General features: G+C 40.6%; 3 protein-coding genes across 6 annotated transcripts; 1 reads left to right on the top strand and 2 right to left on the bottom strand.

The window, feature by feature from the left end:
- Positions 1–1,185: 1,185 nt before the first annotated feature.
- On the bottom strand, positions 1,186–5,247 carry ccdc113 (coiled-coil domain containing 113). Of its 3 annotated transcripts, XM_031282672.2 has the most exons (10): positions 4,730–4,810; positions 4,634–4,637; positions 4,012–4,177; positions 3,452–3,607; positions 3,217–3,366; positions 2,669–2,779; positions 2,412–2,510; positions 2,125–2,232; positions 1,729–1,884; positions 1,186–1,512 (listed from the first exon to the last, which is right to left on the bottom strand). In XM_031282672.2, exons 3-10 carry the CDS (start codon positions 4,105–4,107, stop codon positions 1,372–1,374), a joined length of 1,017 nt encoding a protein of 338 aa, XP_031138532.1. In that variant the 5' UTR covers positions 4,108–4,177; positions 4,634–4,637; positions 4,730–4,810; the 3' UTR covers positions 1,186–1,371. The 3 variants fall into 3 exon arrangements, with proteins under 3 accessions (XP_031138532.1, XP_031138531.1, XP_031138533.1); XM_031282671.2 differs by lacking the exons at positions 4,634–4,637; positions 4,730–4,810 and adding an exon at positions 5,095–5,247 and having other exon boundaries at positions 4,012–4,141; XM_031282673.2 differs by lacking the exons at positions 4,634–4,637; positions 4,730–4,810 and adding an exon at positions 5,074–5,237 and having other exon boundaries at positions 4,012–4,141.
- Positions 5,248–5,667: 420 nt separating this feature from the next.
- parp12a (poly (ADP-ribose) polymerase family, member 12a) lies at positions 5,668–12,074 on the top strand. The gene is made up of 11 exons (XM_031282668.2): positions 5,668–5,987; positions 7,823–7,958; positions 8,080–8,344; positions 8,429–8,578; positions 8,691–8,880; positions 9,051–9,225; positions 9,387–9,622; positions 9,750–9,837; positions 10,296–10,426; positions 10,879–11,030; positions 11,270–12,074. Exons 1-11 carry the CDS (start codon positions 5,668–5,670, stop codon positions 11,524–11,526), a joined length of 2,100 nt encoding a protein of 699 aa, XP_031138528.1. The 3' UTR covers positions 11,527–12,074.
- Positions 12,066–24,486, bottom strand: tbxas1 (thromboxane A synthase 1 (platelet)). Of its 2 annotated transcripts, none has more exons than XM_031282670.2 (14): positions 24,390–24,486; positions 23,474–23,624; positions 21,320–21,413; positions 20,670–20,722; positions 20,392–20,488; positions 20,151–20,267; positions 18,023–18,111; positions 17,786–17,934; positions 17,320–17,450; positions 15,915–16,268; positions 15,632–15,720; positions 15,320–15,457; positions 13,879–14,041; positions 12,066–12,867 (listed from the first exon to the last, which is right to left on the bottom strand). In XM_031282670.2, exons 2-14 carry the CDS (start codon positions 23,572–23,574, stop codon positions 12,754–12,756), a joined length of 1,689 nt encoding a protein of 562 aa, XP_031138530.1. In that variant the 5' UTR covers positions 23,575–23,624; positions 24,390–24,486; the 3' UTR covers positions 12,066–12,753. The 2 variants fall into 2 exon arrangements, with proteins under 2 accessions (XP_031138530.1, XP_031138529.1); XM_031282669.2 differs by lacking the exon at positions 24,390–24,486 and adding an exon at positions 23,863–23,965 and having other exon boundaries at positions 12,636–12,867.
- Positions 24,487–25,896: the final 1,410 nt, after the last annotated feature.

Genomic DNA, 25,896 nt, shown 5'->3' with positions numbered 1-25,896 from the left:
GCTGCTTTATTGCTGTGGTTGGTTAAAACCTATGAAATCTGGTGGAGTAGAAGTATACAGTAGCCTAAAACGGTAATATTAAAGTAAAAGTATAGCAGCCATTCCCACATCATTAACAATAACATCACCCGAGGAGTCTCTGCACACTTTACAGTATAACACACGCATGCACACATACACATTGCCAATCATCAGAGTTAAAAAATATAATACATAAAATGATGGTATTGTCATGGTATGGAGGTTACTGATTGGAAGGTAGAAGGCATTTGGAATGTTTTCCGTCAGTGAAACTATAAGGGACCAGAGAAAAGACGTGTTTTAATAAGCCTAGATTTAATAAAATCTTGACAGCTACAGTGGGAGCTGTTATTCCAAACGAGCAGCGCAAAGGCTCAAGATTTTCTGATAGCTGATCTTTTCAAATAGCCAGCATCAGGAGAGCGTAAATTACAGAACGCTGGATTGAGTACACCATAGTGACGGCATAGTAACCAATATAGTGTAGGGAATATTTATTTTTTTATCATTCAATATAATTCAGTACACAAAGATTTTACAACGATGAAGCAAGCTTTAAAATGTACAGAACATCTACTGTACGGTTTATCCTTCATAATGGTGCATGCATAGGCGTCGATTTCGGTGGGGACGGCAGGTACGCGTACCTATCAGATTTCGTCATGAGTAATTTTGTACCCACCACTTTTTTTGAAAACCTCGAGCTCAATTTAGTTAAAAAAAAAAAATAATGTTCATAACACATATAATTCTTGAGCGACAGATATCAACAAATCCACCAAAATCTCTATCCCCACAGGGCAGGCACAGACACAGCCGTTCTGCTGCAACACTGCCTGTCGAATGCTTTTTTGAAAACTTAAGGCTGCCTTCTTCATAAAACGTGTCGGACATCATCACATTTTTGTATCCATTTTTATTCATTTACATTAGTAAGCTACAGGACAGCGTCTTTCAAAACATGACCTGCGCGAAAGAGGAAAAAAAAAAAGAAAATGAATGCGTCATTGTACCCAGCACTTCTGAAAATGCACTTCCGAATGCGTCTCTGTCCCCAGCACATTTCAAACCAAACTGACGCCCATGGGTGCATGGTAAAAATCTCCCAAGGACACATAGTGAGTGACATGATTCAAAAATAAATGAAACAAGACATGATAAGGATTAAAGCTTCAAGACAAAAGTACATTGTTTTCTCTCTACATTTCCCAACAAGCATTAAAAGAAAGTATGGAATGATTGTGACAAATCATCAGATGTTGGATGACAGGGCATTTGCAACAGTAGCAAAGTTTCCTTTCCGCCACACGTATTATTTTTTTTTTAGACTTTTTTTGATTCTCTATTTCTCTATGTGCGGTGTTGTGCTATGTTTGGGAGCTTCACTGGGATTTGGTGCTCTCCTGATCTAGCTCCAGCCTCAGATCTGTATGCAGGAGTGAGAGGGGCTCTCTGTGCGCTCCAGGCTTTAGCGTGGCTCTTCAAGGCCATCTGGTGAAAACAGAGAAGAGAGAGCCCATTGTTTTGACTGCTGTCACACTGCAGCTGGACTGAGGCTTGGTGTGGTATGATAAAAGTGGAGAAAACAAATACTGAACTTCAAAATCTTATCCCGTTTTTCTTTTTTACACAGTCGACAGAGAATCCTGGAGAGAATTTGGGGAGAGAGCTGGTTTTTATTCGGGGGGGAAATAAAATATAGTTTACCTCAGCGATCCCAACCTTCCTCTCCCAAGTGTGAATGCTCTGCTGCAGCTTCTTGTGTTTGTCCTTGACACGCATGTACTCGGTGATATCGGGAGCCTGATAATCTGTCATCTGGCGCCGCAGGTGTTGGTTGAGAGCCTCTGCCTTCAAACGCTCCTGAAGAGGGAGAAAATGAAGTGGAAGGGCATGAAGTACACAAAGTTAATTAGTTAGTTTAAAGAGCAGGAGATACAGTAAGTATGTGAGAGGGAGAGACATAAAGTATTGAACAGATTTATGCGTTTTGGTATTTGGTATACAAACCATGTTGGAATTACTACAATGGATTTGGGTGGCCACATTGGGCTTAAAGTTGGGTCAATAAACGTTTGTCTAATTTCTGGACTTGTAACAAACCTCTTCGGCATGCTGTATCTCCTCCTCAATTTTTGCCAGCATCTGCTTCCTGTTGGTGATGTCATTGCTCAGCTCTGTGGACTCCAATGTCACTCTCTGCAGCTTCTCCTGTGGACACGCACGCGCGCGCACACACACACACACACACACACACACACACACACACACACACACGCCGATTTAACAAGCTTGAGCTGTACTGCAAAGGTGCTTTCATACTGTACATCTACACTAAATTAAACAAAGGAAATGATCTCTCTCTCCCACGCACACGTCTAATGAGATACCTTGTGTGAACTGAGGACACGTTGTACTTTCAAATTGGTGACTTGAAGTTCGTCCAGGTTTTTGTCAATTCTCTGCTCGCTGTACTCCTGGAAAATGTCCTGAAAACGACACATAGTATTTACTACCGAGCTATGTTCTCTTGCGTTAACAGTCTTAACTGACAAACCACACAATCCACTGAGACCTAATTGTTGTCTCTTTTCCCAGCTTTCTTTTAGCCTCTCTGGATATGCACCCTCACACTCTGATTCTCTACCTCGTACTCAGCTTTTCCCATCTCTTTTTTCTGTTGAAGCTGCTGCTGGAGCTTCTTCTCGTGGGCCTTCAGCGCCCGGTTCTTCAGATTAAACTTCTCCAACTGGGGGACCTGTTTGAGTTTGTGAACAGAGCAGACGATGTGGACAAAGGGAGGAAGATGATGAATATTGGTAGGGGTTAGGACCATTCCCTTTTAAAGGGATATGAGTATTATGTGTTATTTGACCTCATGTGACTTCTCTGCAGCATGAAGGAACAACTGGTGAATCAAAACATCAGACTACGGAATAATGATCATGCTAAAATAGCATTTTAAGGTGGAAAGGTGAATGCAGGAGCTGACAATAATAATATGTTGACAGAAGAAAAATAACAGACTCAAATTCAAAATGTCTTGAAATTGTATATACTGGACTATAAGTCGTAACACAATGACACGTTGTAAGTTAGATTAAAATGAGCAGTCCAGTGATTTTTTTTAACAATTTATTCAAATCCTACTTTGCACAGGTTGATGTCATTAGACTGAACCTAAGCTATTTTTACCTTTGACTTGTCTTCGATGTACTGGAGCACCTTCTCAGGCTCCTTCATTTCCAACCTGTTGTCCTTCATAGGTTTGAGCAGTCTGCGTTCAAACTCGTTCTTAGCCTTCGTGATTTCTGCAAGACGCAATTCTGCTTCTTTCAGAGAGGCCTGGACAGACAAGCAGAGTTACTGAAGGAAAAAAAAATGCTCTGTGAGTGTGCATTTTGTGTTTTGTGCAAGAGTGTATTAAAACCTTGAAGTTGTCCTGAATTCTCTCATATCTCTGTTTGAGTTTCTCCTGGTCCTGTCGTGTCTCTGTTACTTCCGTCTGTGCCACATACAGTTTTTGTTCCAAAGTCAGCTGATGGAGGCGATCTGATATGTTGGACCTCTGCCTCCGTCCACGACCCTGCCAAGGCACACACACACACACACACACACACACACACACACGTATACAGAATGATGTGGGGCTTTGAGGAGTACCAGTGCAGAAAGGTCATCTGTCCAGTGAACAGAATTAGGATCAGGATTGCCTCTAAGATTGTGGCAGGCTGCAGAAAGGGTCGCAAATATGCAGCATGTTCTGTCATTTTTTTTCAACCTAAAAAGTATTAGAGTAATCCTGTTTTGTGACTTTGCGTGAGTCTAATCCTGAAAAAAAAAAATGTAGCTCTCCAACTACATACTGTTTTCTCTGTGCAGAGTGAGCAAACTCATGTCCTTTTGTTGCTGTCTGTTCATTGTCAGTGGGAAACCTACATTCACAATATGTATGAATGTAGAAGTCTTGGGTCACTGGGTAGCACTTACCCCACCCTCCAGCTGGGAGGCTCCCCCCGGACCATCTTCCCCAGCATGGGACGCCAGGTCCTGAGGGTCCATGCGGCCGATGAACCGTTCAAACATGTCGATCTCTGCCAGCAGGGCTGCATTGGAACATCTTGGAGGAAGAGAACATCAACAATTTTAAAGTCAGCTAAAGAAACAGCTTGAAGCTCCAAACTATTATGAGAAAGCATGGAAACCATTTTTGGCTTTACTTGATGAGACCTAAATGACCAAAATATAAAACAGGCTTCTATGTATTTTTTCGGCACTGACTAAGGGTTTGATTCTCCTCTCTGGACCTTTTATTTTATTTATTTATTTTTTTTTGTGAGTGTGTGTGTGTAATTGTTCTTTTTGTTTTGTTTTGTTTTCTATTTATACTCCTGACGGTATCATGAGACAGAAGGCACTAGACTACTATGGTTATTGTATATACTCTCATATAGCCTCTGTCTTTCTTTTATTACTTCATTTACTTCATGTAACAATGTCAGATGCTGTCAGGTTTTTTCTGTTTTGTTGTAAAAATTTAAAAAAGTTAAAATAAAATATATATATAAAAAAAAGAAACAGCTTGAAGCTAAAAGTTTGTTTGCTTCAGCACTCACCTCTGATCATTTCTCTAGGGAAACATATTGCTTATCTTAATATGCAGTAACGTTAAGTTAGTTAACGTTAGTAGCTAGCTAGCTACATAGACTGCATAAAATAGGTTAGTAACGTTACAGAAGATACAATGCAAAAAAAAAACGTTATAACGTTATAAATGTGCTGAAGTATTTTAACATGTCACATTGTGAGTCATAATATAACCTAACCTATTGTAAAGTATGTGACTCTACTCTTAGCTAATAGTTCTAGGACACAGCTAGCTAGTTATGCTTTTACTAACGTTAACTAGCTAGCTAGCCAGCTAACGCTAGTAATATTTAACTGCTACTAACCATATTGCTCAACAACAGAACTAACGTGAGCTATGTTAGCTTTAGCGGGCAACGTTAGCAGGCTGCGCAAAATAGGTAAACCATCTTTAGGTTGACAAACTTTAGTCATTATTTTCATTACTTTAGTTCTTCGAGTTGGTTGTTGAGTTCTTTCTGTTCTTGCGTGACATCTTTGCCGTTTTGCTCATCCTCCATGGTTGCTAGGGTACACTGAACCCTAGCAGTGGTTGCTAGGGATAGTGTTGCCTTCATGTGCTTGCGTAAACCTCTGTAATCTGCCTATTTAGCTAAGAATCAATACAGAAAAGAAGAAAGCGTGATTTTAATTTTCACAGTCGATTGCCTTTTATTTATGTGGACACTATATGGTGGTTATTAGATATGAATTTAACTTGAAATAGTAAACCTATGGAAACATTGGCGTAAACCGTATAACGTTAGAAGAAAATCACTTTTCATCTTTGTTCTCTTCAAACTGTTCCCATTCCCCTCAACTCATCTCATCTCCTATAACTGAATGTGTAAAAATTATGAAGAAGCGTGTTATTCTTCTAGAAGCGGGAACCACCATTGCTTTTTAGGGAACTTTTTTTTTAAGTTTCAGTTTCATTTCTCTGTAACCAGGCGTCGCTAGAGCTGTGATAGCCTCAGTCTAGTCCAACAGTGTAGGTGACAAGGCGAAACTCATTTCAGAATGACTTCTGTCATCTCTAAATTTGTCATCAAGACTCTGTGCGACCATCAGGGTTCTTTGGACTTTAAGTGCCTGGATGAGAAGATCGCACAGAGTTTCACTGTTGCGGAAGCAGTCCTGCGGACTGTCCTCTTCGACGACGGTAAAATAGCTATTCAAGAAGGCAGACAGAAGGTCGTCGGTAATCAAATAGTCAGCCCGGACAGTCTGATAGTGGCTAAAACCAGTCTGCGGCTCTGTCAGAAAAAACCCGGAGAGTGTCCACAGTGCGATGGGTTACACCTGTGCAGGTATTTTGTTTGCGGAGACTGCACGTTCGGGTAAGTAGCCTACTGCTGTACTACATTTGGAAGGGTTTGTTGTATGTTATCAAGCAGTACGCATAGTTACAATGACATAACTTATAGCCTACATATTACTGTACAATCAAATTGGTTACATTAAAAGGCTTCGTTAAGTCAACATCCCTTTATCATACAGCCGATATCAAACTGTACAGAGACGATATGAGATATGAACAGAGGAAGTTTAAAGCTCTACATCTACACAGGTGTTTTCACTTTTATGTCTTGATTAGAACTTTTCTCGTGACTAGCTGGGCGCTTATGGCCTACCATATCGACTGAAGGGCCTATGTAGAGGATGATATGTCCCTAACTTTCCATATTGGTACATCTGTTGCGGCAGGACAAGTCAACTCTTTGTCATCTTATTGTTGCAACAGGTTTAGTAACCTTATGTAATTCCCAGTAAAGCTCCACCCAATTTCAGCCTGAACATAGGTCTAATCAAGAGTAAATAAACCGCTGTGTGGAACTGCAGGGTCTTAAAGGTGTATCACACACAGACAATTACAATCTGACAGAATTGAACATGTTTATTTAATAACTTGCTATGACATAACCATAAATACTGTAGAGTACTTTATGAACTGTGAACATCATTACATCATCATCACCAGTGTCATCACTAAACTGAGCTCCACAAAACAACCCCACACACACACACACACACACACACACACACGCACGCACGCACGCACGCACGCACGCACGCACGCACACACCACAACCACACCACCTCAAAATCATCACAACACTCCACTCCACAGGACAAAAACTGGAATCATTTCCCATACTGTAAAGGAGGAAATGTGCAATAACTCCATATAACGTGCAATAATATATGTATAAGGTGTAAAAAGCATATGACACAATGTACAAAAATAGTTTATTATATCCCGCTTCTTTTTATTACTACTTTTTATTCTCCTTTTTTATTAATTAATATTGTTTTCTGCATGTGTGTATGTACAGTGTGGAATGTTGAATGTACCTTTCAGGAGATGCACAGCAAATTTCGTTGTGCAATGCCAATGACAATAAAGGAATTCCATTTTATTCTATCGTTGGGACATTTGGCCTTTGTATGTCTGTGGTCGAGATATTTAACTTTGCTCAAAACACAACACATTTGAAGAAATAGGTCAGTCCAACAGAAAACCTAACCTTTACATTAAGTGGGTGGGCAGTACACAGCTTGACAGTCTATTTGGGTTGCTATGGGAAACAAAACAAACTTTGAAATGGACCATGTGATTTTCTGTAAGATCAACACTCCACAGCACTGTGGAGATAGGTCTGGCAATGCCAGTCTAGTACAACGCTAATACAAATACATTATTGTAAGTCCTTTATTGAACCAGAAGATGGCAGTAATTTGCATCATATTATGACCTAGAATAACCCACTCTAACTGTAAGTACAACAACTACAAAGCACCAATGAGTGCTGTTGTTTACAAAGGAAGTGTAGTTTAACCATCTATAGGCTAAAGGGGGTTATGGCCAAAATGTGTCTTGCAAACAAACATGAGATTAAATAACATGGCCGCTACATGGACAGAAGAATGTAGGGATATTTATGGAGTTGATTTTGTCCCAGTAAGAAAAGACATGTAGTATCCCGGCCAATCACCCAATAATAACATCAACCCAAAAAATACTAATTAGTATTATTAACACATAAAAACCTAAAATGCCTATATATTGCAGAAACCAAATGGAAACCTGTAACCCTTTTTCCAGTGGTAAATTCAGTAAAACTAAACCCCTTCGCTGACATTATATTTTATTCCTTTTTTGTTAATTTTTCAGACCCAAGTGTAAAAATCCCCATAGTCTGGCTTCTCCATACAATGCAGAGCTTTTGAAAAGATATGGTCTTCACGATTTGACGGAGAAACAGCTGTTCCAGCTGTTACTGCAGAATGATCCATATCTGCTTCCTGAGGTAGGTTGTAGTACTGCATCTATTGCTATTGTGTAGAAAATGAGGTATATTTTTGAATAAACTCTTGTACATTTTTGGTGTAATGACATGGTCACCCACCCTCCCCTGTACACCCCTCTAGATCTGCCCACATTACAACAAGGGCGATGGTTTGCACGGTTCCTGCAAGTTCACCACATCCTGCAGCAAGCTTCACATATGCCAGCACTATCTCCAGGGTGACTGTAAGTTTGGCTCTTCCTGTAAGAGAACCCACAATGTTGAAACGCATGGAATGAAGATTCTGCGAGGATTCAGTCAGGAGAATATCAAAAACCTTCATGAGATCTACAGAAATAAATTAATCGTCATGGGTCAACAGGAGAGACGAGCTACTGCTGTTCCTGGTAAAGAATAAGGACTTTAAAAAACTTTTTCAAGTGGGTGGTAGCCTGCACAATAGATTTTATTTATGTGTGCATTTCCCACAGCCCTGCCCAAGGTGAGAACCCCCACTAAGCAGCCTTCCCACAACAACCCTGAATCCCCCACTAGTTCTGCTTGTCCGTTTAAACCCATGAGCGATGCTGACAGGAATGAAATCTGCCTCTTCTTCATTCGCAGACACTGCAGCTTCAAAGGTAACTCTGAAACTAGTCGTATCTACAGTAACTTCTTAATACATGTGTGTGACGAGAAGATGATGTTTACCCCTACCTAATGAGTGCCTCTGTATGATGTTTTTTTTCCTAGAGAAGTGTGTTCGTGTCCATTGGCACCTGCCTTACAGATGGCAGGTGTTAGACAGTGATGGTAAGACCTGGAAGGACCTGGAAAATATGGAAGACATTGAGAAGACCTACTGCGACCCATATAATGACACAAGCTGCATTGATTCACCATCGCCCACCTTGGGGATTTTCAGATTTCTGTCTTTACAAAGGTGCATGAAGAAACGGAACAGACCACTGCAGCGTACACGCACTTCTCTGGTTTATAAAAGTATTCTTGAGCAGAGAAACTAGATTTGTAACCATTTATTCACATCAGTTCAAGTCTTTAGAAAGGTCGACTCTCTCGAATTGATGATTTACTTTCACTGCTTTCTTTCAGCTCTGCATCCCCCGTTGTGCAATCCGTTGACTTCAGGACGATGAAATACGGAGGGTCTCCAGTTCGTCGCCTGTCCACCGCCTCCTCTGTCTCAAAGCCCCCTCACTTCATTCTTACGACACAGTGGCTGTGGTACTGGAAGGATGACAGCGGGCAATGGCAGGAATATGGACAGGTCCGTCAAACGTGTACCAATAATGCAGCTATGTGTCTTTGTTCTGATCCTTTTACAGAACCACTTTACTAATGCATTTTTTACTATTTCATCACTGACCCATCATTACATTAAAATGTTGATAAATTGCTGTCTGCTCTGTTGTTGTTTTTTCTCTACAGGGTGATGGTGATGTACCAGCCTCTGTCACTTCTCAAACTCTGGAGAATGTCTACCTGGCAGACAGAGATACAGAGATTCCCTTTGGTGCTGGCAAACAGCAGTATATCCTCCACTTCAAAGGTGAACCGGGAACAGAGCAGATGTTTCAGCAGAATGTAAAATTCAAAACCAAGAGGGAGGTCAGAAGGAGGCCTCGCTTTGTGTCTACTCTTGATGTGGAGGTGAAGCTAAAGAGGTATTTTTTTTTAATTTAGTTTTAGATGGAAATTTAAAGGTTATGCTTGTAATTCTGACATTGCTGTTTTGGATTTCTCTGTGTCTCAAAGTAACTTCTCAGACAATTATGTTTGTCACCTCTATAGTGCGTCGTCAAACAGCTCCAGCTCCTCCACAGCTGAATGTCTCCCATCCCACTGGGACAAGACTGCCCAACCGGATTTTGGATACAAGGTATCTTTATGGCATGGATTACTGTGTGGGAAAAGGTTGCTTTTCTCCCTGTCCCCCAAAATTAACAGTGGTTTGTTTATTTGAGAAATCATTATGAATCAGGTTATTGAAACAGCACAAGCTTGTTTTATTGTTTTTTTTTTATAGTAATAGGATCGATTTTAAACCAGCTCTGTTTCATCTTTGTGTTGGCAGTGTGTTTAAATGAAAGGTGTATGGCTTCCCTTTGTGGCGCCAGCTCGCGGAGCAGAGCAACGGAGGTCTGCCGACGAAATGCATCCAAGAGGTCCGCGTTTCGTGTCATCAAGCGGATTTCAGCAGACCTCCGCCGCTCTTCTCCGCGAAGCCAGAAACAACGTTCATCTAAGCGCAACTGCCCACACAGCCATGACACAGAGCTGGATTTAAATCAGCAAAATATCTCACCTGTTTATCTGCACTGTACTCTTATCTTTCAGCTCGTACATCTCTCCAAATCTGCGAAGGAGTATATTATGATTGAGCAGTTGTTTAAGCGCACCATGCCCCAGGGTAAAATTAACAGCATCCAGAGGATCCAGAACCCCTCTCTGTGGAAAGTCTTTCAGTGGTAAATCGATGTTTTTATAATAACAATGTATCAAATGACAAAGCCGAGGGAATGTAAAAGTGATCTCACGTCTCGCAGTGATGAACCTACAGATTAATTAACCCATGAAACTGCAGCTCCCATTAGCTTTACAAAGCCTATAGTGAGTTTCAGCTCATTAGTTTTTTCCAGCCCGCAACTTTTCTGTTTTAGGTCACTTTCAACCATAGTGTCGTTTTCAGTAGGAAAAGCTCTAAAACAGTAGACAGCAGACAGACACAGTAAGTGATAGCTGATGGAACGTAGTAGAGCATTTAGCAGCTAAAGAGCCAGATATCTTTCTTCAAGAGTTGGTAGAGACCAAAAACAGAGCTTATAGAACCAAGCGAAAAATACTTTTTGGGTTAATCAAAAGTGAAAATAATTATTAGTTGCACGTCATCGCATTTATGTTTTCTGTATTGTGTGTTCAGGCAGAAAGATCAGATGAAGGGGAGGATCGGAGGGAAAGCTGTGAATGAGCAGTACTTGTTCCACGGGACAGATGAGTCCCTGATTGAGGCAATCTGCGAGCAAAACTTTGACTGGAGAATGTGTGGTGTCCACGGCACGGCCTACGGCAAAGGTACGGTAGCTTCAGCAGCCTTTCCGGTAATAAGATGAATATACAGTATACAATATTGACAAGCCACAAATGAAATGTCTTTTCCTCAAATATACTGTTACATTTTGGTGTGGGAGCATTAAACTTTAATTCCAGGTTCATCAGGGTTTTAGAAAAAAATTGTACTTTACCACAGCAGTAGAAAAGAACCTAACGCACACTTGGGCTGTGTCAGTAGTAACGCTCTCCTATTGCTTTAGGGAGCTACTTTGCCAGAGATGCATCCTACTCAGACAGATATGCCAGGGTCAAAGGAACCCTGAACAAGATCATGTTTGCTGCTCTGGTCCTGGTGGGGGAGTATACCAGAGGAAGAAGCAGCTATGTCCGGCCCCCGTCAAAAGGAAACAGCACAACCCTCTACGACAGTTGTGTTGACAGCGAGAGCGATCCCAGCATCTATGTTGTCTTTGAAAAACAACAGATTTATCCAGAGTATCTAATCAAGTACTCGTAAGTTACAATGCCGTTGTTTCTTTTGCCTAAGTTGTTGGTCAGGGGTAAAACTCTATTATGAAACGCTCTTTACTTTTACTGAAAGAACTTAGTGGCTTTGTTAAAGGTTTGTGGAGTTTTACAGTGGTGTAAGAAGTATTCAAAAGAACAAGACATCATTTTATTAACTGATAATGTCACAATTGTTTCCTCTGAAGAGTAGCGGAGTAGAAGTGTAAAGTATGGAAATGGGAATGCTCAATGAGATTTTGTGAGACAGTGTGTTTGGGGGAATTAATGTTACCAAATACTTTTTGCAGAATGTATAGAAACAGAAAATAAGACTTTTCCTTGGAAAATGTCTATTCTTATGATGGGAGTCTATGTTGTGATAAAAAATGTCTGCTATTGTCATGAATGTAAGTCTAAATGGAGGATGCTGAGGGTTACCAATAATACGGTGATCAGATATGGAGTGAAATGAACTGGTTATGTAATAAACATATTACAAATTGCCATTAAAGTAGTCAATGTAATATATAACAAAAAACAAACAAAAGAGAAATCTCACATTATTTAATTACACACAAGTGATTCAGTATATTCAAGTCTTCAGTATAGTCAAATATAATCAGTAACACAAGTGACAGGTCTGTCCTTTTGTCAGAATATGTACCTCTGTCTATGTCAACCTTAATCTGTGGCTGTATGGTAGTAATTATAGTTAATTAACTGCCATTAATGGGACGAAGTAGAGTGAGCAGCATCAATGGGAGCAGCTCAGTTGAACACACTGGCCATTTGGTGAAGGAGTGTGCCAAGGTCTAATTCTACAGTGCAAGGAAGAAAAAAAGAAATGGTAACCTGGTTAAAGTGAAATTAAAACCATTGTTCAGAATAATGGTTAATGAAAGAAAGGCTTCCCCTAAATAACCTTTTATGACAGACAGCAATGTTGTAGCCTATTCAAAAGCAATATTGCTACATACTGAGGTAGAGGCTGAGAGATACGTTCCTCTCTTTATTCGCATCTCATTTTCAGTCCACTTTCTAGCTCACTCACCCAAAAGAAAGGAACTCGTGTACTGTAACTTCTAATTTACTTGATCATGTTGTTACCTATGGAGATACCTATCTGTCAAAGGAAAAGATCTTTAAAATTGGGCCATTGTTACAACATGGACCTGCAGAATGCTTTGTAACTGTTCATAGGGTTTTTCTACCATCCAAGAAGAAGAACGGTGAGTTTCTAATCATCTGGTGGAGAATTCTCTTGAACTTTTCCCATGTCTCTTCTTCGAATTTTTACAAATATGCCGTTTTTAGGTCCTAGAGTGCTTGACGACTTCAACTCAAGAGGAACCTGCACAAAGAAAAAAATACCATATGTCAGGAGTGTCAAACTCAACTTCTCTAAGGGCCACACTGGAAAAAGAGAATCACATCGAGGGCCAGACAGTTTATTGACAATGAAAAACGTTGAAAATAGCACCAGAAATGTCAGAAATAGCGTACAAAATTACAGGAAAAGCGCCAAAAATGTCGAACAAAAATGCCAAATGTTTTGAAAGAAAATCCCCAAACATCTTAAAAAGGATAAATAATGTTGAATAAAGCCCACAAAATGTCGAAAATAGCAGCAACAATGTCAAAAAAAGCACCAAGACTGTCGGAAAAAGCGACAAAAACTAGGCGGGCAAAAAGTTATTGTGAACCTGAATTGATATACGGGAAAAACGGAATTGGCCCACGGGCCTTGACTTTGACATGTGACCTATGTAAAGCAACATCTTCCAAACATTTTACATATATTCTAAATGAAAAATTACATTAATTTAGATGCACATTGAATTTTTATCATAAGTAATTGGTTAATTTGTGAAAATGTCTTGATAGTTAATTATATATGTTGACAGGAGAACCAATTACATTAATATGGAGTCCAAGCAGCTGTGGCCCAGCCTAACACTGAGAAGGAAACAGCTACACATTCACTCTCTGTGTAGGCAGTGCTTTGTCTTCTTGGATTACCATATCTTGGTAAAACAAACCAACTACAATAAGTGAACATAACAGCCGTGACTACACTCTCGCATCCCTTTGTTCTTGCTGGAATTGACACAGATGATGATGGGATGTTAATAGATGTAAATGGCAGACATGCTGTATAGTTATTTTCAGTGCTTCACCAGAGCAGCTACTAAATGTGACCGGCTGTACCTTGGCCAGTAAAAAGTACAGAGACCGTTCCCTTTTTTTTCCTTCTTCAAATACATGTGTAGTGTGTAAATATGTCTTCTGTGTTTACGAATCATTTCTAAGACTGAAAACGTTTTTTCACAGATGTCTTTAGTGTTGAAAGTGTCCGACCCACCTTGGTCTCGGAGCAGGCCACAATGCTGAACCTGCGGAACAGACGCACTAGAGCCATTTTGATTTCCAGTTGGGCGAGCCTCATTCCCACACAATTACGGGGACCGGCCCCGAATGGCAGGTATACAAATGGATGTCGATTGCCCTTGGCCTCTGGTGTGAATCTGGAAATCAAACACGTTAGCGAATAGGATTCAATCATTATTAAAATTGTGTGTTTCATTCAGTGCTATACAGGGACTTTACTACCTTCGTTACAGCCGGGTCAGACACGTATGACAGAAGAAAGTTTCAAGGCGATATATACTGTACGTGTTAACGCCTAAGACTTTAACTGGAAGAACTAAAGAAATGTAGTTGCACAAACTTGCACTGGTGAATTGCATGAGGTCCATGCAACTTCACTGTTAACAGAAAACAAAATAGTCCCAAAATGTTAAAGGAACACGCCGACTTATTGAGACTTTAGCTTATTCACCGTATCCCCCAGAGTTAGATAAGTCCATACATACCCTTCTCATCTCCGTGCGTGTCGTAACTCTGTCTGATCACCCACCGCTAGCCTCGCTTAGCACAGATCCTGGAGGTAACCTGCTCCATTTAGCCTACTGCTCCCAATAAGTGACAAAAAAACACAAACATGTTCCTATTTTAACATGTGATTTGTATAGTCACAGTGTGTACAAATAACGTCACATAATACACAGCCATCTTCTAACCGTATACATACTGGGAACTATTCTCAGAAAGGCGAAGCACTGCTACTTCTGCTACTTGGGCGGAGTGATTAGCGCAACACCTGAAAAGCACCGTTGTCACTCTCTGCTCCTCACCACGGGACTTCTCAGGTGCTGCGAGCAAATCATTCCGCCCAAGTAGCAGAAGTAGCAGTGCTTCGCCTTTCTGAGAATATAGTTCCCAGTATGTATACAATTAGAAGATGGCTGTGTCTCATGTGTCCTTGTTATTTGTACACGCTGTGACTATACACATCACAACATGTAAATAGGAACATGTTGGCGTTATTTTGTCACTTATTGGGAGCAGTAGGCTAGATGGAGCCGGTTACCTCCAGGATCTGTGCTAAGCTAGGCTAGCGGTGGGGGCGTCAGACAGAGTTACGCCACGCACGGAGATGAGAAGGGTATGTATGGACTTATCTAACTCTGGGGGATACGGTGAATAAGCTAAAGTCCCAATAAGTTGGCGTGTTCCTTTGAGTTATGTAACACCATATGAATATTTTGATTGCATGTTGCACACTACTTTTCAGTTAACTGCAGGTAGAGACTAACGTGTGTAAAATGTGTTCGTAATGGCACCTTTATAAAGTTGTTAGCGAATGTTAGCGCAGTTCAGCCATCTCCATGATTTAGATGATAATAGAACACGAGGTGCAGGCACTATAGTTTAGCTGATCTGCTGTAAGAACAGCCTCGTACCGCTCAGGGATGAAGCTCTCGGGCTCTGGCCAATGCTCAGGGTCGTGGTGGAGGAAGCCCGCTGGGATCTCCAGCGTCGCTCCTTTAGGGAGGAGCTGGCCGTTCAACACACAGTCCTGGTCGATGTCTCTCGCAAACCTTTGGTGGGGCAAAAATGCCATGGATGCATGTTTTATACACCTGGACTCATTTTTCCTCAGTTACTCCATATGATTACTGTATGATTGTGAGTAATATAAACCTAACTAAAAACATACTCTATGCACAGAAATAAGTTTTAACTTTTATCTCCATTTAATGTTCTTAATATACCTGAATCCAGGGGGGTAGAGGCGCAATGTTTCACTTATAACCATGTCTAAATACTTCAGCTCCTGGACATTTGTGTAATCTGGCGACTCCTACAACAAAAAGGAAAAAAAAAGATAACTTGAGCAATTACAATTTACATCTATAAGAAATAAATTCAGATAATTCAGTAAAGATTTTAAACAAAACCTCTGTGTGCACTGAATGTGAACTGTCCACAACTAAAATCTTGTAATGATTTTCAGAAAATTAGATCAGGTCAAAACGGTAACGGAAACACACTCACGTGTCTGGTGAAGAAATCGTCCACCTCTTCCTGTACTTTGCACTGACATTCGGGGTGGATGGCCAGGAGGTAGCAGGTGAAGGCCAACGTGTTGCTGCTGGTTTCGTAACCTGCCAGGAGAAAGACGAAAGCCTGACCCACGACCTCATCCTCAGTCATCATCTTTTTCTGCGGACGCCTGCTGGGGGGCTCCTCTGGGTGAAGACGGTCGTCCGGATCAGAGGCAGACGCTTGTGTCTGCTGGTTCCTGGGATCCAGCTCACCGGCATGCTTCGCCGTGTCAAAGTCTTCCAAAGACACGCACTCCTTGCTGGTTCTTGCATCCAACATCAGCTGAAGGAAGTCGCGACGCCTCTACATGAAAAACAACCACCAATAAATTTGGAAACACTACTTAAAAACCTTTTATGGGAAATTGTAAGCTGCTCTGTATTTAACCCTTGTGTTGTCTTCGGGTCAAATTTGACCCATTTTCTAAATGTCAATATCAGAAATATGGGTTTCTTTTTAACTTCCTAATTTTAATTAACCAAAAATAACATGGATGATTCCATACAAGGCGCTTCGCAAGTACAACAAAAGATCGGGTCTCTAATTTCATTGAATTTGGGGTGTTTTGTTACATTTTTTTAGCCTAGAAATCTAGACGCACCCTAGCGGCAGCAAATTCTAGCAACTCTCCGTTGGCTTGCGAGCTGGAAAAACCAAACAACAAGACTTGGAGTTAAGCTTTTCTTTGAGAAAAGAACAAAGAACAGCACTGAAGTCATTCTTAAAAAAGGAAGATGTGTTCAGAATTTTGCCGACCGGATACGGCAAAAGTTTAATCTATCAACTAGCTTCGCTACCTTCTTCGTTGCTCTGCCTGGTTGTAGCGCTATCCTATTGCGTGCAGAGGGAATTTGAAAGACAACTGTTTATCCCGCCCCTCGGATTGAGCTCCGTCAATGGTGAGCTCACAGACCCGACATCTTGATGTGGGTCTGGCTTGTCAGGCTAAATTTTTTTAGCATTTGAAAAAGAAATTTAAACGTTTCGAAACAGTATCCCAGCTGAACGTTGACATATACCAGTCTGTGATTATCCTTCCTTTAATATTAGTCTAAATAGTTCATAATTTCTGCTTTTTTAACTCATTATTGACCATGAATTCCAAAAATAAGTGTAAAACTAGTAATAAGTTGGTGTTAGTGGTGTTTATACATGGTAGTGAAAAGAAGTGTAAAACGGCAACAACAAAAAATGCCAAAAACATTGAAAAAAGCACCTAAAGTGTCAAAAAAAGGGACAAAAACGTCAGAAAAAGTGTGGCTTTTTTGTGTTTTGGCCCGGGAGGACGACAACTGCATGGTCCAATGGAAGACAACATAAGGGTTAAAGGTGATTAAATGTCCATGGGACTGACCTGCTCAGGAGGCTGCTCCTCTCTCTGCTTGATGATCCTCTGAATGCTGTGGATGAAGAACTGATTCATCTGGTCTCGTCTTTTGTTGGGGATAAGTCTCGCCAGAGGAGCCATGACGAATGGAAAAGCAACTGGACACACAAACCAAATGTGTTGGTGTAACTATCTGAAAACCACCAGCAACTTTACACGCTTGCACATGACTGCACAATATTAAAATACATGTATTTATGTTTTAAATATATTAACATCTTTTTATTTTATGCTTAATTAAAAAAAAAAAAAAAAAAGGTATTGTCTAATTGAGAATTTATTTGGACATATTTATGTACCAGAAGATAGTAAACCCTCCGGTTTGTGGTCTATGCTTTAATAATATTTTATTCTTTTGCCTTCATTGCTTTCCTATATAAATGTTTCGAATAATTTATACGTATGACTAACAATGCAAACTCATTTGACTGACGGAAAAACAGCATGATGGGCCTGAAGAAAGAAAAGGAGAAGAACATCTGCGCATGGCGGACAAATGGGTCGTCTGGGTTGTTCTGAGAGTCCACCTGAGTGCCAAATGCTACACTGGCAATAACATCCATGGTGAAGCAGCCAAAACACCTGCAAAACACACACACAAACAAAAATATGAGGGCAGAAAACGACACCATAAATACTAATAGCCTGCGTTTATTGCGCGTGTGATCACCTGTGGATGTCAAAGGCCTGTCCTGACTCAGCGGAGACATTCAAGTTGCTCATCAGGGCATTGGTGGCTGTGTTGATGAGAGGAACCATCTACGGGGGAAATAGAAAAGACAGTGATAATCGTCACAGCTGCTGTGACTGTCTGGGAAGCAAAATTACGAATCCCACTATGGCCACGCCAAGACCCATTGGCGTGGCCATAGTGGTCGATTGGTTCGGGTTAGGCATTTGACCTCGAGAGGTTAAGGTTAGGATAGCCGATTGGTCAGGGGATAGGACCTGAACAAATCAGGTTACGTTACCTTCGTACCGTAAGCATGGACACCTGGCCAATAGTAGCTATTGAAGGGCGGGTCTTGGTGTGGCTATAGTGGGAAAAAAAATATCGCGTCTGGGAAAGGGAAGATACACAAGAACCTGAACAATTGGTCCATAAATACTGTTTTGTTTTTTAGAAAAAAAGGTTCCACAAACATAAAAAGCACACTCACACTACATAGCTGAAAAAGCCTTTGTAGATCAAACACCGATGGATGTACAGGAACTGCTTCAAGATGGAAATAAAAGATGAACGTGTGATTCACTTTGAAAGCAGACATGCAGTAAACACCATGGGGATGAATATTCTAAGTTACTCCTGGCTGAAAAGGAATTTAAAAAAGGATGTATTCAGTGTGATTGAATGGTTGACATGAAGACATAAAGAGGGTAAAATGTGGTAATTAAATTTGAACTTAAAACTAAACCAGTTTCATTCATTCGAGTTAGTAAAGAAGACAAGAAAGAACTTCATGAGAGGCCCTCCAAAAGTCAAAATTGTGTTTTGACAGACAAGAGAATTTGGACTTAACAAATGGACCATGAACTCAACACTTGGAAATATGCCCTTTTTCAACAAAGGAGTCTTTTACGTCCTCTCCACTCCCTGCACCTGGACTGAGAAGCTGTCTCCAAATGTAGCAGATGTGTATTTACTACAGTTGAAAGCAGCAGGGCTGCAGCGCCGTAAATTCATTAGACAAGTTTAACAGCAGTACCAGGCCACCATGCTTCACCCTGAGATCCAAAAAAACACTCTTGAATAGTTACGGCTGTCAGTCCTCCGACTTCACACCTCTTACCCTCCATTTGTGACAGACAGTAACTTATTATTAGACAAAAAAAGTGTCTGTGAGCTGTAGGGTTGGGTATCGTTTGGGTTTTTTCCAATACCGGTGCTAAATCGATACTTTTAAAACGGTGCCGGTGCCTAAACGGTGCCTGAACCGAAATATATATAATATATTTATAATGTATATAATATAAAATATAAAAAAGGAGCACAAAATGAAAGTTGGCGACATTAAAGAACGGCTTGTTTATTGCTAAGGCCATATGGTCAAAATTAAATGACTGATTAATAATGTAATATAACAATGACTTATTTCACCAGTAAATTGCTGGTAAACGACAAAAACAAGCACCAGATGGGAAAAGGGTATTTTACAATAACTTTAAATGCACCACAAGGCTGGCGAGTTTCAAGTGAACGCACCGTCTGTGTGTTGGTTTTTCGGCAGCAGCAGCTGCAGTCAGACTGTTACGTCCCGTTGTTGGAATCCTCTACAGGAAAATACAGTCACACCTTACACCGCTTAACGTAAGCTGTCAGCATTTTAACCATTGTGTTTAATCCAGCGACTAGCCAACGGTAACGTAGCGTCCCGTGCAGCGATGCTTCTGAAAAAAAGTTAGGCACCGAAATGATCGTTCTTATTCCATCTCGTTACTACTGTTTACGTCGGAACCGGTGCCCTATTGGCACCGCATTTCGGTACCCAACCCTAGTGAGCTGTATCTTGCAAAAGCTTAAAGCAACACTAGAGCACTTTTCCCGCTTCGGTCCACCTACAGGTTGGAAGCGGAATTGTCCATTACATTACATTACGCAAGTTTACCAGATCGGGTAGCGGATCTGTAGCTCGAATGAGACATAATGAGACATTACGACAGCGCTAATGGACAATTCCACTTCCAACCTGTAGGGGGACCGAAGCGGGAAAAAGTGCTCTAGTGTTGCTTTAACACCACAAAATACATTCTTTGTAATAAATATTGGCTGAAACTCAATGGGCACATTCATATCTCACCTCTTTCATCTTGGCAGAACTGAATGATGGGGTCAGGATGCTCCGCACCCGCTTCCAGCGTTCGTTCCTCAGCATGAGCAGACAGTCAGTCATGGGCTTGGTGGCAAAGCGAATAGTCTGCATAGAAAGACAGGAGAGTAGGGGGCACAAACATGTGTTATCGTGACATAATCGAAGATCACGTTACAATCAGGGGTGAGCACAAACATGTACATGTGCATGCTTTGGTTCATGTCCTCACCATTCTGTTTGGGAAGCTGCTGAAGTCCCTGACCATCACTTGTCTGAGCATGTCAGGGTCCGCTATCACCACCACCGGTCTCCGGCCCAAATAATACCTAAAATATATGAATTATAAATATAAGTGAAGTCTCAGTCAAATATAACGAAAATCTTAATGCTTCGAACATAGGCTTTTACCAAGAAAGTGTTTTTTTCACTTCATTTTACAATGTGGAAGAATTCCAGACCATCATTTCATCAGATGCTGACGTAGAAAGTATTTCTACTACTACTTACCCACAAACTCTGCCATGTGTCTTTATGAGATCACTGAGAGGGTTGAAAAAACCCTGAAAATAAAATAAAGAACAACATCAGAATAGATGAAAGATAACCTCCTACAGCATCAGAAAGGAACAACAGAAGCTCTTCTTAAGAATGAAATAACTATGTTAGAGACAGGTGATATTTGGACTGTTGTCTTAAATGTTAATTGTAGAACAGGTAACAGTATAACAGTTCATCAGCTTTACGACTCGGTGAGAGCTGCACATATAACCATTTTTCTAGCTGATGATGATGACAATGATGAGGAAGGCCTCCCGTCCATTTCATTTTTCATTCATCTCTGAGACTAAAATCAGGCACTTTACAGTTTTTTCCAACTGCTTACACACGTTTTCAAAACTATGTCTCCTTTTTTCAAAAACTCTACACACTATTCCCAAAACTGCACACATAAAATGCAAAATGCCTCACATCTCCTTCAAAATGAAACACTGCATTCAAAATGCCATAAACACATCTCAAAATGAAGCATTTGCATCAAATGGCAAACACTTGGCGTTTTTTTTGTTGCATTTGTTTTCGGGGATTGTGTGCTGCAACATCATTGCTTGTTTAAAATTGTTGTTCTCAGTTTGATGTAAATTACAGAAATATCTTACCTGGCGAAACATCAATAAGTTGCCCAAAAAAGGTATTGGCTTTGGATGTTTGATGCCACAGCGAGAAAGGACCGAAAAGGGGTAAATTGAATACCTAGAAGACAGAGCACAGAGCAGTGTTGATGAATTAAAATTTAAAAAAAGCAAAAGGCAGAGAGAGTGAAAAACCTGCAGCAAAGGGTCCGCTGTGGTAAGGACTCAGCTTTAAAAGGTCCCATGACATGGTGCTCTTTGGATGCTTTTATATAGGCCTTAGTGGTCCCCTAATACTGTATCTGAAGTCTCTTTTATATAGGCCTTAGTGGTCCCCTAATACTGTATCTGAAGTCTCTTTTATATAGGCCTTAGTGGTCCCCTAATACTGTATCTGAAGTCTCTTTTATATAGGCCTTAGTGGTCCCCTAATACTGTATCTGAAGTCTCTCTCCCGAAATTCAGCCTTGGTGCAGAATTACAGCCACTAGAGCCAGTCCCACAATGAGCTTTCCTTAGGATGTGCCATTTCTGTGTCTGTAGCTATTGAGGAGGAGAGAGGGGGGGGCAAGGTGGAGGGTGGGGGTGTGGCCTTGACCAACTGCCACTTTGCTTGTTTAAATGCCATGATGCCTCTCTCTCATGGGTGGGCCAAATTCTCTGGGCGGGCAAAGCAGAGAAAGGGGAGGTAACCTTTCCCCTTATGACATCATAAGGGGAATATTCCAGATCGGCCCATCTGAGCTTTCATTTTCTCAAAGGCTGAGCAGGATACTCGGTTTACACCTATCACCATTTCTAGCCATTGGGGGACCATAGGCAGGCTGGGGGAATGCATATTAATGTTAAAAAACCTCATAAAGTGAAATTTTCATGCCATGGGACCTTTAATGGTAAGCTATGGGGCCGTTATTGTAGCAAAACTGTTTGCAAATGTGTGTGGAGAGTTGTGCAGCTGTATCTGAGTCACATAGATTCAGAATACACATTTGCAGATTCCTATACACATTCACAAATCTCAGCATGCATTCAGAGATTATTTTACACATATACAAATCTGATACCAGGGTAGCAACTATTCCTCCTGGGGGCCACACAAAAAAGCACAACACCAACACCAACATACAACATAAATGATCCCATCCCGTATACGTCTCAGCCAAAACCCAAATTCCCCTCACACCCACCCACACAGAACCCTCTCAACTTCAAAGAAAAATCATACCAGTAGCAAAACAGATATTAACTAAAAATAGACAGCTAAACAGAATTAATTCAATAATAATTAAAAACTCTGTTTCCACCAGGAAGGAAAGCACTTAGTGGCGCAAAATAAAACAAATATAACAGACTCAACGACACAAAATAAGATCTCTAGAAAGGTTCACACCAAGAGAACAAAACCAAAAGGCATACAGCCATACACCAGACAGTCGACAGGTCATTTTAACAAGATATTTTTAAAGATACATCTATTCAATTCCGTTATGTATCTTAAAGGTGCCCTGCCACACGTATTTCAGTACTTTGTGGTAATGTCTGAAGTTCTACCATGGACTCTGTAACATTTTTTGTGGAAAAAATGCCTTGGTTACCTTGTTTCAAGCCATTCTAGCTGATTTCTCCGCTTATTTCTTTTCAGAGGAGGTAGCAGTTCATTTTCACATTCACGACATAACACAAACACATATGGACCTAACATATATCAAAAAATACAAGTAAAAACGGTTTTGTGTGGCCGGGCATCTTTAAAAGAAAAGGATTAGGTGACTTTAAAAACTAGCTTTACTGTTTTTAGCGAGTATGGTTGTATAATCTATCAAGTGGTAGCTCTGTACAAAACAGTTTAGTACAGGTACATACAGGTAGTATGACTGTGTCTGTCACTGACATGTGAAATATTTGAGTGTAAGGTTTTAGGCCTGACCTGAGTACAGATGTTACGAAAGAGGACCCGATGAGCTTTAGAATATTTGAGGTGTTCCTTCAAGAGCTTCCCCATAAAGTTTCATCAGAAAACCCAACATGCAAAGAAGCAAACATCAAATCCGAGGAGTGTACTGAATATCTATATTTTGACAAAGTGTGTGGTTTATGTTAATTATGTCATTATTTATGATGATAACTCACTTTATTTCCACAGCAGCCACAAACAGACAGAAATTTAAAGCATTTACTTACCAGTAAAGAAGACCCAGAAAGATGAGGAAGAGGCTGAGTGTCACTGACAGTCCACTGGCCTTGATATGGAATACATTTAGGAAGTCAACTACAGCCTCCATAATGTAAAAACTCCTCTCAGTTCTCCTCTGCCGGCATTCGATCAAGGCTCCTGGAAAATAAAAGGAAGACAGAAAAAGGTTAGGTCCACGTAAAAGCTGCTGAATAGCATGGCTTTGGTCATCATCAGTACGAGATTTTAACTACAAATATGAGTTAAACCTAAAAAAAAAAAATATTTTAAGATACTGTATCGTTTCTCCGAATCATGACAAGTAGACCACATCTTGATGTAATGTAATAATAATAATAATAATAATAATAATAATAATAATATTATAGGCGTTTACTCTTTCAACAGAGGAAAGCACAGTGACTTGTGTCTCTTTGTGGACTATGCTCTCAGGCGTGTTTGTCTTCTGTACATTATCTGTAAAGAGTTCCAAGACAACTTGTTAATTATTTGTTTTAGCGGCTTTGTCTGAAGCCTTGCAATGGGGGGGATGTCTATCCCTCCTATACTCACCTTTGTTTGGCACAAATGCTGCGTTTGGAACCTGTTAACATGCCACAGTATGGCAAAAAACCTACGAATAGTACTGTTATGCCTAAACCACACACCCTTAAACAGCTAGCTAACTGCATAGCCCATCTTTATTGAAAATAATGAAATACTGCGTTTAAAACCCCGACGTCAGGTCATTTAGGCTAGGCTACTCAAGTTAGCTACAAGTAAATATCGCAGGTTGTCTAACGTACTCGTTAATATCTTTGCTGGCCTTCTAGTAACACAATGTCAGCGCCATTCATATATCCGGAGAAAGTCCTATCTGTTATTTTTAAACTTCGGCATTTAAACGGACGAGAGTACACTCACCTCACTCTCCTCACTTGTCAATATTTTTATAAAGTCCTCTTCCTCGTATTAATAGGTCGCAACACAATAAAAAGCCGAGGAGCATACTGCCACCCACTGTACGGGAGCGTATAGCATCCAACGCGGGTTTACTGGTGCATTCATTACTAGGCCATTGACTGTAATGGTAATGTAATGTAACGGCGTGGGCCGTTCTCTTAATACACCCTTGGTGTGGGCCGGTACAGCAAGAAAAGATGATGCAGAAAGAAGAAAATGAAACAAAGGCAAGGCAAGGCAAGTTTATTTATAAAGCACATTTCAGCAGCAAGGCAATTAGCCATTAAAAACTATTCATTCAAGAGCCCACTGCATACTGCTCTGTGTTAATACAACTTGTCCTGTTAAGTTTCACCTTGTGTAACAACTAATTATAACAGGGTACTAGAACTAGAGTAAAAGTTACAGTGCAGTGTAATAAATAAATAAATAAATTAATTAATACTTTAATTAATGAATTATTGATAGGCATACTTAAGTCAGCGTCAAACAATTTTTTTTTAGGTTTGATTTAAAAGAACTGAGAGTTGCAGTGGACCAACAGTTTTCTGGGAGTTTGCTCCAGATACATGGAGCATAAAAGCAGAATGAGGCTTCTGTTTAGTTCTGACTCTGGGGACAGAAAGCAGAGCTGTCCCAGACGACCTGAGAGGTCTGGACGGTTCATAATGTAGCAGAAAATCTGAAATGTATTTTGGCCCTAAACCATTCAGTGCCAACAGTAGCATTTTTAAATCAATTATTTGACGGACAGAACAGACAGGAAGCCAGTGACTCTCAAAAATAGAGGGATGTGTCCTGCTTTCACATAAAAAAAGAAATCACAATCTGACCAGAGCAGTCAAACACAAAGACACTCAATTGACAGAGCCAACAGAAGTCATGGTCTTCACATGGATAAATCCAAAGTCAAACAAAGCTAAAAAAAAATAAAAAAGGCAAGAACACAGAAAAGAAAAACTGTACGTAGCCAACGGGGAAGTTATCAATCTCCTTTCGATCCTGGAATAACAAGATTTCCACTCTTCACAAGTGGAGTGAGGCTGCTTTGTCTGCAGAGGTAAACCCTCCAGAGACCCAAAGCAAAACCCTTCTCACCAGAATGAATCAGCGAACGGAGATGACGCAACTCTCATTAAGCGGCTTTGGCCTTTGCCTAACATTTATTTTAAGGGTTATTTGTCAGTCAAGAAATACCGTTAAACATACAGTGTGCTCAAGACACAAGAACAAACTAAGATTATTTTTTGGGGCTTTTCCCTTTATTACATAGAGACAGTGGATAGGCATGAAAGGGGGAGAGAGATGGGGGATGACATGCAGCAAAGGGCAGGTCGGATTCGACCCGCACCGCTGCAGGACTCAGCCAACATGGGGCGAACGCTCTTACTGGGTGAGCTAGAGGCCGCCCAAACTAAGAGATTTTTAAATAAATTAGAAAGAAAACTCATCGAGATGAATAAAAGGA

This window comes from Sander lucioperca, chromosome 7 (genome assembly GCF_008315115.2).
Source record: "Sander lucioperca isolate FBNREF2018 chromosome 7, SLUC_FBN_1.2, whole genome shotgun sequence".
NCBI lineage: Eukaryota > Metazoa > Chordata > Actinopteri > Perciformes > Percidae > Sander > Sander lucioperca.
Note: the sequence above shows the minus strand (reverse complement) of the source record. Positions and strands in the feature narration are given on the sequence as shown.